At 37.8% G+C, this 16025-nt stretch overlaps 1 protein-coding gene across 7 annotated transcripts in view; it reads left to right on the top strand.

The window, feature by feature from the left end:
• The window catches only part of AFG2A (AFG2 AAA ATPase homolog A), a 379087-nt gene that overhangs the window by 39433 nt on the left and 323629 nt on the right, over positions 1-16025 (top strand). For all 7 annotated transcript variants that reach the window (XM_011748818.3, XM_011748817.3, XM_011748822.2 and 4 more), the window contains one exon: positions 10351-10505. In XM_011748818.3, coding sequence (XP_011747120.2) covers positions 10351-10505 — 155 coding nt within the window. The remainder of the gene's footprint in view (positions 1-10350; positions 10506-16025) is intronic.

Raw genomic sequence — 16025 nt, 5'->3', positions numbered from 1 at the left:
TTGACCATTTAGATGTCTTTCTTTGCGATGTGCCTGTCAAGTATCTATTCAGTTTTTCTGTAGGGTTACTTTTTAAAAATATATTGATTTATGGAAGTTATTAATATAGCTTAGTTGTGAGACCTTTGTTAGATATATGTATTTTAAATATCTTCTACTCTGTGGCTTGCATTTTTATTCTCTGTAGTATCTTTTAAGGAACAGAAAGTTTGTAATTATGTATTTATTATAATATATATTGATATAAAGGATCCGGTTCATCAGTCTTTTCCTTCATGGCTGGTGATTTTTATAGCTAGCTTAAGAAATCTTGGTCAAATCTACTGTTAGGTATATTTTCTCTTATCTTCTTGATGCTTTTATTGTTTTTCCTTTCATGTTGCTATCTTCAATTGCTTCACTTTTTTCATATAGATATGTTTTACCAGTTATTGAAATGACCATCCATTTCTACCTTGCTTCTGTGTTACCTTTGTTGTATATAAATCAAGGGTTTGTGTTCATTTTGGATTCTCTGCTCTGCCTCATTGGTCTCTTATCCTTGTCCACCATACTGAAATGTCTTTAGTACTTTCAGCCTTAGTAAAAGTCTTAATTTCTGGAGGGTAAGTGATATTTAAAAAAAAAAAAAAAAAAGGGTCATCAAAATTTTCTTGACTATTGTTGGCCCTTTGCATTCCCATAGAAGTTTTAAAATCAGTGTGTCAGGTTCTTCCTTCTCCCCATCTAATAAACTGACTTGCATTTTGATTGGAATTATTAAGTCTTTCAATCAATTTGGAGAGATTTGGGAAGTTAATACCTTGTAATCCATGAACTTCTTAGATCCCTTCATTTTATTTTAGATTTTCTTTAATTTCCCTCAAGATAGTTTGGTAGTTTTATGTGAAAAGTGTTGCATACTATTCATTAGATTTATTCTTAGATACTTTGGTTTTTTGAATGCACTTATGAATGGCATTTTGTAAAATTTCACTTGTAATTATTTCATGTTAGTATAGTCATGGACTGCATAATGATGTTTCAGTCAATGATAGATGTTATATACTACGGTGGCCCTATAAGATTATAATGGAGCTGAAAAATTCCTATCACCCAGTGACATCATAACCATGGTAAAGTAGTAGTGTAATTAGTATTATTATTTTTAAATTTGGTGTAGCCTAAGTGGATAGTGTTTACAGTAGAGTATAGTAATGTCCTGGACCTTCACATTTGCTCAGCACACACTCACTGACTTACCCAGAGCAACTTCCAGTCGTATAAGCCTCATTCATGGTAAGTGCCCTACACAGGTATAACATTTTTTAATCTTTTATACTGTATTTTTACTGTACCTTTTCTTTTTCTATGTTTAGATACACAAGTACTTACCGTTGTGTTGTAGTTACCTATAGTATTGAGTATAGTACCATGCCGTACAGGTTTGTAGCCTTGCTGTATAGTAAGCCATACCATCTAGATTTTCATAAGTATACTCTTTGATGTTTGCACAATGACAAAATCACATAAAGACACATCTCTCAGAACATATCCCTGTCATTAAGCAATGCATGGCTATATCTAGAAAAAGTAAAATAATTTTTTTTTGTTTGTTTTGAGACAGAGTCTCGCTTTGTCACCCAGGCTACAGTGCAGTAGCAGGATCTTTTTAAATCTTTTATACTGTATTTTTACTGTACCTTTTCTTTTTCTGTGTTTAGATATACAAATACCATTGTGTTACTGTTCCCTACAGTATTGTGTATAGTAACATGCTGTACAGGTTTGTAGCCTAGGAGCAATAGGCAATACCATATAACCTAGGTGGATAGTAGGCCATACCACCTAGATTTGTATAAGTATACTCTATAATGTTTGCAAACAACAAAATCACATAAAGACACATCTCTCAGAACGCGTCCGTGTCATTAAGCAATGCATGACTGTGTCTAGAAAAAGTAAAAAAAAAATTTTGTTTTTGAGACAGTCTTGCTTTGTCACTCAGGCTGGAGTGCAGTGGCACGATCTCAGCTTCTTACTGCAACCTCTGCCTCCCGGGTTCAAGCAATTCTTGTGCCTCAGCCTCCTAAGTAGCTTAGTAAAGATGGGGTTTCACTATGTTGGTGAGGCTGGTCATGAACTCCTGACCTCAAGTAATCCACCCACTTTGGCCTCCCAATAGAAAAAGTAAATTTTTTTTGTATTGACTGTGTCTACCTACCTTGCCAAATGCACTTACTAGTTTTAATGGCGTGGGCCAGGCACAGTGGCTTATACCTATAACTCCAGCACATTGAGAGGCCAAGGCGGGAGGATCCCGTAAGCCCAGGAGTTTGAGACCAGCCTGGGCAACATAGTGGGACACCATCTCTACAGAAAATTTACAGAAAAACTGAGCGTGGTGGTATGCACCTGTAGTCCCAGCTACTTGTGAGGCTGAGGTGGGAAGATTGCTTGAGTGTGGGAGGTTGAAGCTACAATGAGCTGAGATTGCACCGCAACACTCCAGACTGGGTGACAGAGGGAGACCCTGTCTCAGAAAAACCACAAAAAACAAAATTTTAGTAGTGTGTATGTAAGTTCTTTTGAGTTTTTTAAATCTATCAGTTATGTTATAGTTTTCTATGTATACATTTCAAATAATGAGTTTTAAATTTTATTTTGTTCAACTCTATACCTATTTTTTCTTTTCCTTGACTTACTGTACTAGATAGGACCTCTGATAGTATTTAATAGAAGTGGTAACAATAGTAATCCTTATCTCATTCTTGATTTAAGAGAATGTTTACAAACTGTTACTTAATATTAAGAATTTTTTTTTTTGGCTGTATGTGTGATAAGGAGGTTTGTATCTATTCCTAGCTTTTTAAAAAATATAATTAATGATATTTTATCACATTTCTACATTTATTGAGATAGTCTTATGATCTCTTTATTCTGTCAATGTGAAGAATGATGTTGATTGATTTTTAAGTGTTACATGAATCTGACATTCCTGTAATATAGCCAACTTGTCACAATTTTGTAATTCTTTTTAATGTATTGATCTTTTGGCTGATGTTTTGTTTAAGATATTTGCACCTATGTTCATGTGAGAGATTGACCTGCAATTTTTTTTCTTGTAATACCCCTTTAAGATTTGGGGAGCGGGATTATGCTACCCTTGTGAATCAAGTTGGGAATTATTTTTTCTCTGGAACAGTTTTTAAAAAATTAATGTCATATTCGTCCTTAAGTATTTGGTGACATTTATCATTGAAACCATCTGTGCTTAGAATTTTCTCTGTGGGAAAGGTTTTAATTATAGATTTAATTTCTTTAATATCTATTGAAATATTCAAATTGTATAGTTTTTTTGTTTGTATATTAGTTTCGGTAAATTTTTTTCCCCTAGAAATTTGTTCATTTTATCTACATTTCAAATTATTTGGCATAAAGTTATTCCTAGTATCCTCTTATCTTTTTAATGACTGTAGGTTTTGTAATGATGTCTTCTTTTTCATTCCTAATATTGGAAATGTATCTCTTCTCTCACATTTTCAGACAACCAGCCTTTGGCTTTATTGGTTATTTTTTTAAATTTAGCATTTGTTTTATTCATTATTTCCCTGCTTCTTTTTTCTTTTTGGTTTAATTTCTTCTTCTTTTCCTAATTTCTTAAGATGAATGCCTCATTGACTGTCAGTCTTTTTTTCTGTGTACATTAAGCCTACCAGTGTCCCCTTCAGTACTGCAGTAGCAGCATCCTACAGATTTTCATGTTATATTTGTATTATTTTTCAGTTGAAAAAATTCAGTTTTCATTATGATTTTTTGTTGAACCATGAGTTATTTAGAAATGAATTAACTGATTTTCAGATATTTGTGTATTTCTTAGCATTTTTTTGTTACTGATTTTGTTATTCATTCTCCTGAGGTCTGAGAACTATGCTTTATGATTTCAGTCTTTGAGTTACATGGAGACTTGCTTTGTGTCCTAGCATAGGGTCAGTTTTGGTAGATATTCCAGGTATGTTGGAAAACAGAGTTATTTTATTATTTTGATGTTGTTTTTAAATCTATGCCAATTAAGGATAAGTGAGTTAATTTTGTTTTTCATATCTTCTGATATCTTCTATATATTCTGTTTAAAAATTTTGGCTTATAAGGCAAGTATGTTAAAACCTGCAAGCAAGGTCTGTTTCTACATTTAGTTCTGTTTACTTTTGTTTTATATATTTTGAATTTTGTTATCAGGCATGTATTAATTTAGAATTTTGTATATTCTTGGTGAATTGGCCCTTTTATTACCCCAAGTGTCTAGTGATGCTTTTTACTTAATGCCTGTTTAATAGTAGATATAGGTGCACTGTTATCCTTCCATGTATATTTCATTCTGTGTATATTTGCATAGTATTCCTTTTATTCTTTTACTTTCAACCTTTCTATATTCTTATATTTCAGGTACATCACTTGTATGCAGGGTAAATTGGGGTTTTATTTTTTTAATCCAGCTGCTGTTGTCATTGTTTAAATTCAAGTACTTAATACATTTATATTTAGGGTAATACCTTAAAATACTTAGGTTCAGTCTACTTCCTTATTTGCCTCACTTCTTGTATATTGTTTTTCCTTTTTTTTTTTTTTCATTATTTTGGAATAGGCAAGTATTTTTATTATTTCATCCTCTTCCCATTGTCTTTTTAGTTACACATTTTAACTTGGCCTTTAGTGAATATCCTACGTTTGTCTCCTTGGCTTATCAGGGACTAGTATGCATAGCAAACCTTGCAACACATGTTTACTTATTATTTGGGTACATTAAGTTGTGCTATGTTTATTACAGAATCAGTCTTTGTACTTTACTTTTTTGGAGACAGGGTCTCACCTGTCACCCAAGTTGAGTGGCTGAGTGCAGTAGCATAATGATGGCTCACTGCAGTCTTGACTTCCTGGGCTCAAGCAATCATCGCATGTAGCTAGGATTACAGGTACATGCCACGAAGCCTGGCTAATTTTTGAATTTCTTTTAGAGATGGGGTCACACTATGTTGTCTAGGCTAGTCTTGGACTCCTGGATGCAAGTTATCCACCCGTCTCAGCCTCCCAAAGTGTTGGGATTACAGGTGTGAGCCACTGTGCCCAGCTTGTACTTTACTATTTTTTAACTTTTGAAAAATTCCATGTTTCTGTTGCCTTTGTTTTTCCTCCGGTAAAGTACTATTTTCTTTCTATGTTCGGAGGAGTGGAGATTTTATCCAGCTTAAGTTCTGTAGTTTGTATTAGCAATAATAGAGATTTTGGTGTTTTATAAATACATTTATATTACAATATTAAGTATACTTTTAAAAACCACATATTGCCTGTGTTTTCCAAACCCCTTCCTTAAATGAAAATAATGTCTCATTTATTGTCCAATTTTATGTTTGCATGATATAAAAAAATGTGGCAGGCAAATTATTAGACCATTTTACTTGTTTCAGTTTTTCTGTCTCAGTAGAGTGATGTATCTGGTCCAAGTTAGAAATATTGGCAAGTATTGCCAGATACTATCTGGCACTGAAGTATTTTGATTACGTCCAGTTATGTTAGATGTTTTAGGAACATCTTAAATTTTTTTCAGGCCACAAGGTGCTGTTTGATACAACACAGCACTGCATAGATACTCCTCAACTTATGATAAGGTTATGTCCTGAAAAAACTTGTGAGTCAAAATATGTGTGTAGCTGACTTGGAACTGTGGCTTGCTGCAGCTACCCAGTGTTGCAAGAAAATTACTGAATTCATATTGCTTTTGTACCACTGTAAAGCAGAAAACTCTTTTTTTTTTTTTTTTTTTTTTTTTCTGAGATGGAGTTTTGCTCTTCTTGCCCAGGCTAGAGTGCAATGGTGCCATCTCGGCTCATCGTAACCTCCGCCTCCAGGGTTCAAGCGATTCTTCTGCCTCAGCCTCCCAAGTAGCTAGGATTACAGGCATGCACCACCACACTTGGCTAATTTTGTATTTTTAGTAGAGATGGAGTTTCTCCATGTTGGTCAGGCTGGTCTCAAACTCTCGACCTCAGGTGATCCACCTGCCTCGGCCTCCCAAAGTGTTGGGATTACAGGTGTGAGCCACCACTCCCAGCCATAAAGTTGAAAACTCTTAAGTTGAACTGTAATATTTTTTAATGCTTCTGCTCCATTTAACTAATGAGTATGTTGAGTAGTAAATCAACCCAATTTATCATCATCTTAGTCCAGTTTGTGCTGCTATAACAAAATACCACATACTTGGTAATTTACAAAGAACAGAAATTTATTTCTCACAGTTCTGGAGGCTGGAAAGTCCAAGATTAAGGTGCTGGGAGGCTTGGGCTCAGTCTCTTTGCATCCAAGATGATGCCTTGAATGCTGTATTCTCTAAAGGAGAGGAACATTGTGTGTCCTCACATCGCAGAAGAGTGAGATAGAGTGAGCCCACTCCTGCAAGCCCTTTTTATAGCTGCATTAATCCATTCATGAGGGTGGAGACACCTATCTTTAGGCCTCACCTTCCATCAGTGTGTCATTAGGGATTAAGTTTTAACATGAGTTTTGGAGGAGACAAAAAAATTCAAACCATAGCAGACATAAACATGTCAAGAATTGTAAAGGGCCTGAGGTTTTACTCTACTTGCTGGCTAACAGATTTTGTTAGTGCCTGCGGAAGAGTCAAAGGACAGAATATTGCAGCAACATAATTAGCTAGGGTAGCAGCATTCGCACCTGTTCCGGAGCCTCACTTTTCACAGAGTGATACAGAGGGCTCCCTGACACTTGAACCTGTATAAGCTTGCATCAAAGTAGGGGAGCCTTGAATTATAGAACCTTAATCTTTTATAATGGACAGTAAGCATGTCTATCCTTTGCTTTGGAGAGAGACACTTTATTTTCCTGCTTACCAACATCCTTCAAAAGATAGTCTTGAACAGAGGCAGTCGGTGATTTTATTCTCAAGCAGAAATGCAAGAGATGTGAAGAACCATCTTTCAGCATTTTGTAAGGCAGAAAAAGCAAGTGGGTATTTGTAAGATGGCCTAAATAAGTGACTTGCTGGCTTTAGGAAGCAGGGGATCTATTTTTGGAGCTTCTTTGTACTACTCATTGCTTTTTCTTGGTAGTGAAAGATACTCAGCCCTCTGTTTTGTGGAGTTTTGTGTCTTCTTTTTATTAATGCTTCTGTTTATATATAAAAGTTCAAATAAGTGAAAACAGAATGATGGAGTGGTATCATTTTTATTTAGTAAAACTGTATTGAGGCATAGTGTTTTGAACAAGAAAGGTTAAAAAACCATGGAAGCTAGATGGTGTTCCAGGACAACTTCAGATATTCAGACTGGGTTTCTGAGAGATCTCTGAGATTAAACTCCTTCAAACTGAAATTTTATTAAACAGTCTTAACACAAAGAGCATCTAGTGACTTACTGTCTTCTAGACTAAAGATTATCACAGATCAAAGGGCTCTAAATCTCACAACCTAATGGAGGGAACATTCACTCTTGTCAGTGTTTAAACTTCAAGCAAATAGCAAAGACAAGGAACTTAGTATCTAATTTCTCAAGTCAGCATGATATCTTTGAATTTATTTTGGATCTCTCTAAATTTGACTTTGTTGACTATCCTCCTGGCTGCTTTAGTACCTTTTATTCTATGTCATCCTATTTTTCCTCTGCCTTTTAAAACCATCATTTCTTTTTATGCTATTCAATTGATGGGCTTTGCTAAGATTGAGCCTTCTACATTTATTCCTCCATCCCTGACCCCCTCACTAGCCTCCCCTTATAGATCTCTCCATTGCTATAATATCACATCTTATCTGTATGCACATCACTCTGAAGTTTGCTTTGCTCTTGTATTCCAAAATCACATTTCCAACTGCCACCTGAAAGTTTCCTTGAAGGTGTTTTCCCAATACCTTAAAACTTTGTAATTCTAGTTTGAATGTATTTACCAAAAGGGCAGGGGCAAAAGCATGTTTTAATTTTAATATTTTACTCTTTTAAAAGAAGTTCCCCAAACAAATTATTTTGATAAATCTTTATGGCTTTTTTTATGGATGTTGTTTTGTAAATTCCATTTTATATTTGTAAATTATGCTTTCTCATATTAAATATTTGTCATATTTTCATTGACAAAACTAAGGGCTTGGATTTTTACATTTATCCTTCACATTCTTCCACCTCCCTTCCCACCTCTCATCCCCTCCCTTACAAGGACAAAATGTTTTAAATGCTGTAATCTTGCATGGGGTTTGGGTTTTTTATTATTTTTATTGGTGATAATTCTGTCACAGGATCCTTAGGGTGCCACTTTTCCAGCCAGAAACCTCTGTGGCTGGTGGCGCCTCTGCCTGAGTTTTGCTCGGACCCACTGGGCTTTTCTGCCCACTTGGCCCAGCAGGCTGTACTTGGCTTGTGCTATTGGCCTGGATCCTACACCTGCCAAGGGTGAGCCAGGCACAGAGCTGTGAAGAGGGTGTGAGTGAGCCTGAGGTCCGGCCACTGCACACAGCCAGGCATGCTGGCTGCAGTGGAGTGGACAGCTGTAGGTGCAGGCACAGTCGCCAGCTCTGTGTAAGGATGTGGCTGGACCAGGCGTACCACAAGTGTTTTCCCCCGTGGGCACCAGGGAACGTGGTGGTACCTGGAAGCTTGGAGATATTGGAAATAGCAGAGCCCCAAAGAGAGTGTCACAGCTCTGGTGTCACAGCTCTGATCACAGCCCTTGCTTCTGAGCTCCCCAAAGGGCCACAGCTCCTCTTCTTCTTGTTACCCGCAATGTGGTGACCAGTGGGCCTGTTTCAGTCCTGTTTGTGTTATAGCTCTTTCAGTCCTGCCATTTGGCAGGTCCTGAGTTCTTGTCCAGCCTTCAGGAAGAATGAGGTATTTGGACAGCTGGAGGGTGAGCAGGGCAAAGAGGAGCTTCATTGAGCAACAGAACAGCTCTCAGGAGACCCGAAGTGGGTAGGTCCTTCTGCCATCAGGTTGTCCTGAGGAGTGTCCAGCTCTCAGCAGAGAGGATACCTGGAGTGGGTAGCTCCTGTCCACAGGCAGGCCGTCCTCACAAACGTCTAGCTCTCAGCAGAGAGGACACCTGGAGTGGGTAGCTCCTTTCTGCAGGTAGGTCATCCTGACAGGTGTCCTGCTGTCAGTGGAGAGGAGACCCAGAGTCGGTAGCTTCTTTGTGTAGGCAGGTTGTCCCAATGTGTGTCCAGCTCTCAGTGGAGAGGAGACCCGGAATGGGTAGCTCCTATCTGGCATCCTGACTAGTGTCCACTTCTCAGTGGAGAGGAGACCCAGAGTGAGTAGCTGCTATCCTCAGGCTGGTCAGCCTGATGAGTGTCCAGCTGTCAGCAGAGAGAAGACCTGCAGTGGGTGGCTTCTTTCTGCAGGCAGGTTGTCCCAATGAGTGTCTAACTCTCAGCAGAGAGGAGAGCTGGAGTGGGTGGCTCCTTTCCATAGGCAGGGTGTCCCAACAAATGTCTAGCTCTCAGTGGAGAGGAGACCCAGAGTAGGTAGCTCCTTCTCAGAGCTGGTAGTCCTGACTCAGTCCTGGCTGAGTCGGGTTTTTATGGGCTTCAGAGGGGAGGAAGTGCATGCTGATTGGTCCATAGGCAGACCCAGAAAAAGCACCATAAGTTCTTGCTCTGGGCCACAGACTCTACCCAGTGCTGACAGCCTGCCCTCCATGCTTCAGGGTGTCCCTGGCTTGAAGGTGGGGCTTCACCAGGGACTCACTCCTTTCTGCCCAAGAGCCTCTCTGCCTCCTGCTGCCATCAATCATGTTGTCCATGGTGCCTGGACTGTTCGTGCTGAGGGGCGCTTGCAGAACTGCGCCGAGCCACCCTTAGCCTCCCTCCCATGCTCATTGGCACCCAAAGTCTGGAGGGGACCAAGGTGGCAGGGAGCTGGTGTGTCAGCGCCACCTTGAGCACATGAATACCTAGGTGGGTCATGACAGTGGCTTGGCTCAGCCTTAACTTTGGTCTGAAATCAGAGCAGGCAAAAAGTTTTTCTGGGATTAGGGAGAGACCAGGCAGTAGAAGCAGGCACTTCGGAGCCTGTTGGGGCAGGGGGTACTTCCTGGGTTCTTGAGAGTGGAGGGATACCTGGGTCCACAGCCATGGCTGGGTGGCTGCAGCTGTGCCTGGGTAAGTGGGGCTCCCACCCCACCAACTTGGAAAAGAGCAGGATTCCTGCCTGCTCCCAGCTCCCACTGGCTTCATGGAGTACGCAGCCCTGGCCATGCCTCCCCCGCTGCAGCCAGTGTCTTCACGGAGACCACTCCAGATGGGCCACCCGAGCCATCAATTCAGTCTGTATTTATTAAGGAGAAGACAAATCTTGTGTTACTTTCCTCTCTTTGTAGGTCTCTGTGCCTTGCGGAGAATCCTGAAAAAACAGCCTAACCTCCCTGATGTCAAGGTGGCTGGACTGGTGAAGATTACTCTGAATGATTTCTTGCAGGCAATGAATGACATCAGACCCAGTGCCATGAGGGAAATAGCAATTGATGTCCCAAATGTAAGTAATTTGTATCCCACACTAGCTACACTGTTTGAATTAAACTCTGAAAAAAATTTAGGGCAACATGATACAACCCCATCTCTACAAAAAGTACAAAAATTAGTTGAGTGTGGTGGTGCACACCTGTAGTCCCAGCTGCCGCTGAGGTGGGAGGATCATCTGAGCCCTGGGGAATGTTGAGGCTGCAGTGAGCCATGGTTGTGCCATTGCACTTCAGCCTGGGTGACAGAGTGAGACCCTGTCTCAAAAACAAAAAACAAAACACCCAAAAAACTATGTTACAATACTACAAGCAGGATACTCCTATTGATACAATCCATTGATCTTACTCAAATTTTTTCAGTTTTACTTGCGTGTGTGTGTTTATTTAGTTTTATACAGTTTTATCTCATGAAAAGGTTTGTGTATTCATCACGGGATACTGAGTAGTTCTGTCACCACAAAGATCCCTCATGTTGTCTTTTATAATCAAACCCACCTCATTCCTCCCCTCATTTCTAAATTTTTATTTCAGAAAGTTTATATAAATGGAATCGTACTGTATACGACCTTTTGGAATTAGCTTTTTTCACATATGAATAAGATCGTTTGTCTTTTTGTGTACCTTAACTTATTTCACTATTCCTCAGATTCATCTATGTTATTATAAGTGACAGTATTTTCTTCTTTTTATAAGGCCAGATAATATTCCATTATGCCACATTTCTTTATACCATTATACCACATTTTCTTTCTCTGTTCATCTGTTGTGGGACACTTAGATTGATTCCGTATCTTGGCTGTTGTGAATAATGCTGCAGTGAACATGAGAGTGCAGATATCCCTTTGAGATATTTCATTTCCTTTTGCTATGTACCCAGTAGTAGGATTGTTGGATCTTTTGGTAACCTAACATTTTGAGTTGGATTGTTGGATCTTTTGGTAACCTAACATTTTGAGGAACCACCAAACTGTTTTCCATAATGTCCTTACCACTTTACATTCCCACCAACAGTGTACAAGGGTTTCTTTTTCTCCATATCCTTCATCTTTTTGATAGTGGCCTTCCTAACAGATGTGAGGTGATATCTCATTATAGTTTTGATCTGCATTACCCTGATGATTAGTGGTGTTGAACATATTTTCATATACCAGTTAGCCGTTTGTATGTCTTCTTTTAACAAATGTTACTCACATCCTTTGCCCATTTTTAATCAGGTTGTTTGTTTTTTTTCGCTTTTGAGTTGTTTGAATTTCTTAATATGTATTTTAGTATTTTGGATAATAACCTCTTATCTCATATATGGTTCACACATGTTTTCTCCCATTCCATAGGTTGTCTCTTTACTCTGTTTCCTTTGTTGTGCAGAGCTTTCTAGTTTGATGCAGTCCTGCCAATTTTTGCTTTTCTTGACTCTGCTTTTGGAGTGTATCCAAAAATTCATTGCCCTGACCCATGCCATAAAGCTTTTCCTTATGTTTTCTTCTAGTAGTTTTACAGTTTTAGGTATTATGTTTAAATATTTAATCCATTTTGAGCTGATTTTTTGTATGTGGTGTGAGAAGACGGGCCAGTTTCATATGTGGATATACAGTTTATCATGTGGATATCATGTGGATATACAGTTTTCCTGACACCATTTTTTAAAGAGATTGTACTTTCATCATTGTGTGTTCTTCAGTACCTTTGTAGATCAATTGATTTTACATGCATGGATTTATTTCTGGGCGCCCTATTCTGTTTCATTTACTTGTATGTCTGTTTTTATGCCAGTGTCATGCTCTCTTGATTATCATAGCTTTGTAGTATATTTTAAAATCAGATAGTGTGATGCGTACAGCTTTTTTTTTTTTTTTTTTTTTTTTTGCTTGAGATTACTTTGACTATGTGGTGACTTCTATGTTTCCTTATGAATTTTAGGGTTGTTTTTCATATTTTAGGGAAAAGTGCCATTGGAATTTTGGTAGGGGTTACATTAAATCTGTAGACAATTTTGGGTAGTATGGATATTTTAATAGTGTTATTTTTTTAAATTCATGAACATTAGACATTATTCTATGTATTTGTGTCTTCTATTTATTTCATCAGTATTTTATAGTTTTCAGCATACAGGTCCTTCACTGTCTTGGTTAAGTTTTTTCTATATATTTAAAAAGTACTATTGTAAATGGGATTTTCTTTTTTTAATTTTTTGGATAGTTGTTAGAGTATAGAAATGCTACTGACTTTTGTTGTTGTCGATTTTGTATCCTGCCAATTTACTGAATTCATTTATTGGTTTTAATTTTTTTTTTTGGTGGAATATTTAGGGTTTCCTTTATATAAGATTATGTCATCTGCAAACAGACAATTTTTTTCTTCTTTTTCAATTTGGATGCATTTTATTTCTTTTTCTTGCCTAATTTCCCTGGCTACAACTTTCAGTACTATAATATACAAATGGTGAGAGTGAGCATTTTGTCTTGCTCTTCATCTTAGAGGACAAGTTTTTAGCTTTTCATTGTTGGGTATGATATTAGCTGTGAGCTTGTCATATATAGTGTTATGATGTTGAGGTACATTTTTTCTAATGTATTGAGAGTTTCTGTCATGAAAGGATGTTGAATTTTGTCAAATGCTTTTTCTGCATCTATTGATATGATTATATGATTTTTATTCTTTGTCCTTTTAAGGTGGCATATCATGTTGATTGATTTGCATATGTCCAACCAGCAGCCTTGCATCCTAGGGATGAATCTCATTGGATTATGGTGTATGATCCTTTTAATGTGCTATTGAATTTGGTTTGCAAATATTTTGTTGAGGATATTTCCATCTATGTTCGCCAGGGATATTGGCCTGTAATCTTCTATTCTTACAGCATTCTTGTTCTTGTATCACATTAATGCTGACCTCATAAAGTGAGTTTGGAAGTGTTCCTTTCTCTTCAGTTTATTGGAAGTTTGGTGAATTCTATGAAACATTTAAAGAAAAAGTGACGCTAATGCTTGAGAAGCATAACTTCTTGGGTCTTGGAGTTTTCTTTGTTAGCGAGCTTTTTGATTATTGATCTATTCCCCTCACTCATTGATTGACCTATTCAGATTTTCTTTATGATTCATTTTTGGTAGGTTGTATGTTTCTAGGAATTTATTCTTTCTTCTTGGTTGGCCAAATTGTTGCCATGTAGTTGTTCATTAATCTCTTATGATTGTATTTTTGTGGTATCAATTGTAGTGTCTCCTGTTTCATTTCTGATTTTATTTATTTGAATCTTCTTTTTTTCATAGTAGTCTAGGCAAAGGTTTGTCAATTTTGCTTATCTTTTGAAAAAACAACTTATATTGATCTTTTTATATTATTTCTTATATTGATCTTTTAAATTATTTTTTCTAGTCTCCATTTCATTTATTTCTGCTCTGATCTTTAGTATTTCCTTCCTTCTGCTAACTCTGGGCTTAATTTGTTTTTTTTTCTATTTGTTGTATAAAATTAGGTTGTTCATTTGAGATATTTCTTTTTTCTTAATGTAGGTATTTATTGCTATAAACTTTCCTCGTAGAACTGCTTTTGCTATATCAAAGTTTTGGTATGTTGTGTTTCTGTTTTCATTTGTTTTAAGATTTTCTTTATTTTTCTTTTGATTTCTTCTTTGACCCATTGGTTGTTCAGGAGTATGTTGTTTAATTTCCAGATATTAGTGAATTTTCCAATTTTTTTTCTTGTTATTCATTTCGGGTTCATATAATTGTGGACAGAAAAGATACGTGATATGATTTTAGTCTTCTTAAATTTTTTAGACTTGTTTTGTGGTCTAAGATATGATCTATCCTTTAGAATGTTTCATGTGCACTTGAAAAGAATGTGTATTTGAGAGATCCATAGATGGTTCACATCACAGGACTCTGTACAGACAACCCCCAGTACCAACCCGGAGCTGGGTAGACTCGCTAGGTGGCTAGACCTGGAAGACAGACAACAATCACTGCAGTTAGGCTCACAGGAAGACACATCCATAGGAAAAGAGGGGAGAGTACTATATCAACGGAATATCCCATGGGACAAAAGGATTCAAACAACAGTCTTCAGCCTTGGATCTTCCTCTGACAGAGCCTACCCAATGAGAAGGAACCAGAAAACCAACCCTGTTAATATGCCAAAACAAGGCTCTTCAACACCCCTCAAAAATCACAGTAGGGATGTGTTTCCATTTGTGTCGTCTCTTTCTTTCAGTGGTGTTTTGTAGTTTTTCTTGTAGAAGTCTTTCGACTCCTTGGTTAGGTGTATTCCTAAGTATTTTATTTCTTTTGCAGCTGTTGTAAAAGGGGTTGAGTTCTTGATTTGGTTGCTGTTGGTGTATAGAAAGCTACTGATTTGTATACATTAATCTTGTATCCGGAAACTTTGTTGAATTATTTCGTCAGTTCTAGGAGCTTTGCTCCTAAGGAGGAGTCCTTAGGGTTTTCAAGGTAAACGATCATATCATCAGCAGTGACAGTTTTACTTCCTCTTTACTGGTTTGGATGCCTTTTATTTCTTTCTATTGTCTGATTGCTCTGGCTAGGACTTCCAATGCTATAATGAAGAGGAGTGGTAAGAGTGAGCATCCTTGTCTTCTTCCAGTTCTCGGAGGGATTACTTTCAACATTTCCACATTCAGTATTATGTTGGCTGTGCCTTTGTCATAAATGGCTTTCATTACATTAAGGTATGTCCCATGTATGCTGATTTTGCTGACAGTTTTAATCATAAAGCGATGCTGGATTTTGTTGAGTACTTTTTCTGCATCTGTTGAGATGATCATGTGATTGTGTTTTTAATTGTGTTTATGTGGTGTATCCCATTTATTGACTTGCATATGTTAAACCATCCCTGCATCCCTGGTATGGAACCCACTTGATCATGGTGGATTATCCTTTTAGTATGTTGTTGGATTTGGTTAGCTAGTATTTTTTTAAGTAAGGATTTTAGCATGAGTGTTCATCAAGGATATTGGTCTGTAGTTTTCTTTTTTGGTTATGTCACTTTCTGGTTTTGGTATTAGGGTGATGCTGGCTTCATAAAATGAATTAGGGACGGTTCCTTCTATCTCTGTCTTGTGGAGTAGTGTCAAAAGGATTGAAGGATTGGTACCAATTCTTCTTTGAATATCTGGTGGAATTCTGCTGTAAATCTCTCTAGTCCTGGGCTTTTTTTGGTTGGTAATTTTTTTTTTCTTTTTTTTGAGATGGAGTTTTGCTCTTGTTGTCCAGGCTGGAGTGCAGTGGTGCAATCTCAGCTCATTGCAACCTCTGCCTCCTGGGTTCAAGCAATTCTCCTCCCTCAGCCTCCCAAGTAGCTGGGATTACAGGCATGTGCCACCACGCCCGGCTAATTTTGTATTTTTAGTAGAGATGGGGTTTCTCCATCTTGGTCAGGCTGGTCTCGAACTCCCGACCTCAGGTGATCCACCCGCCTCAGCCTCTCAATGTGCTGGGATTACAGGTGTGAGCCACCATGCCTGGCTGGTAAGTTTTAAATTAACATTTCTATCTCGCTGCTTGTTATTGGTCTGTGAT

The sequence above is a fragment of the Macaca nemestrina genome, chromosome 3 (assembly GCF_043159975.1).
Source record: "Macaca nemestrina isolate mMacNem1 chromosome 3, mMacNem.hap1, whole genome shotgun sequence".
NCBI classification, from domain to species: Eukaryota; Metazoa; Chordata; class Mammalia; order Primates; family Cercopithecidae; genus Macaca; species Macaca nemestrina.
Note: the sequence above shows the minus strand (reverse complement) of the source record. Positions and strands in the feature narration are given on the sequence as shown.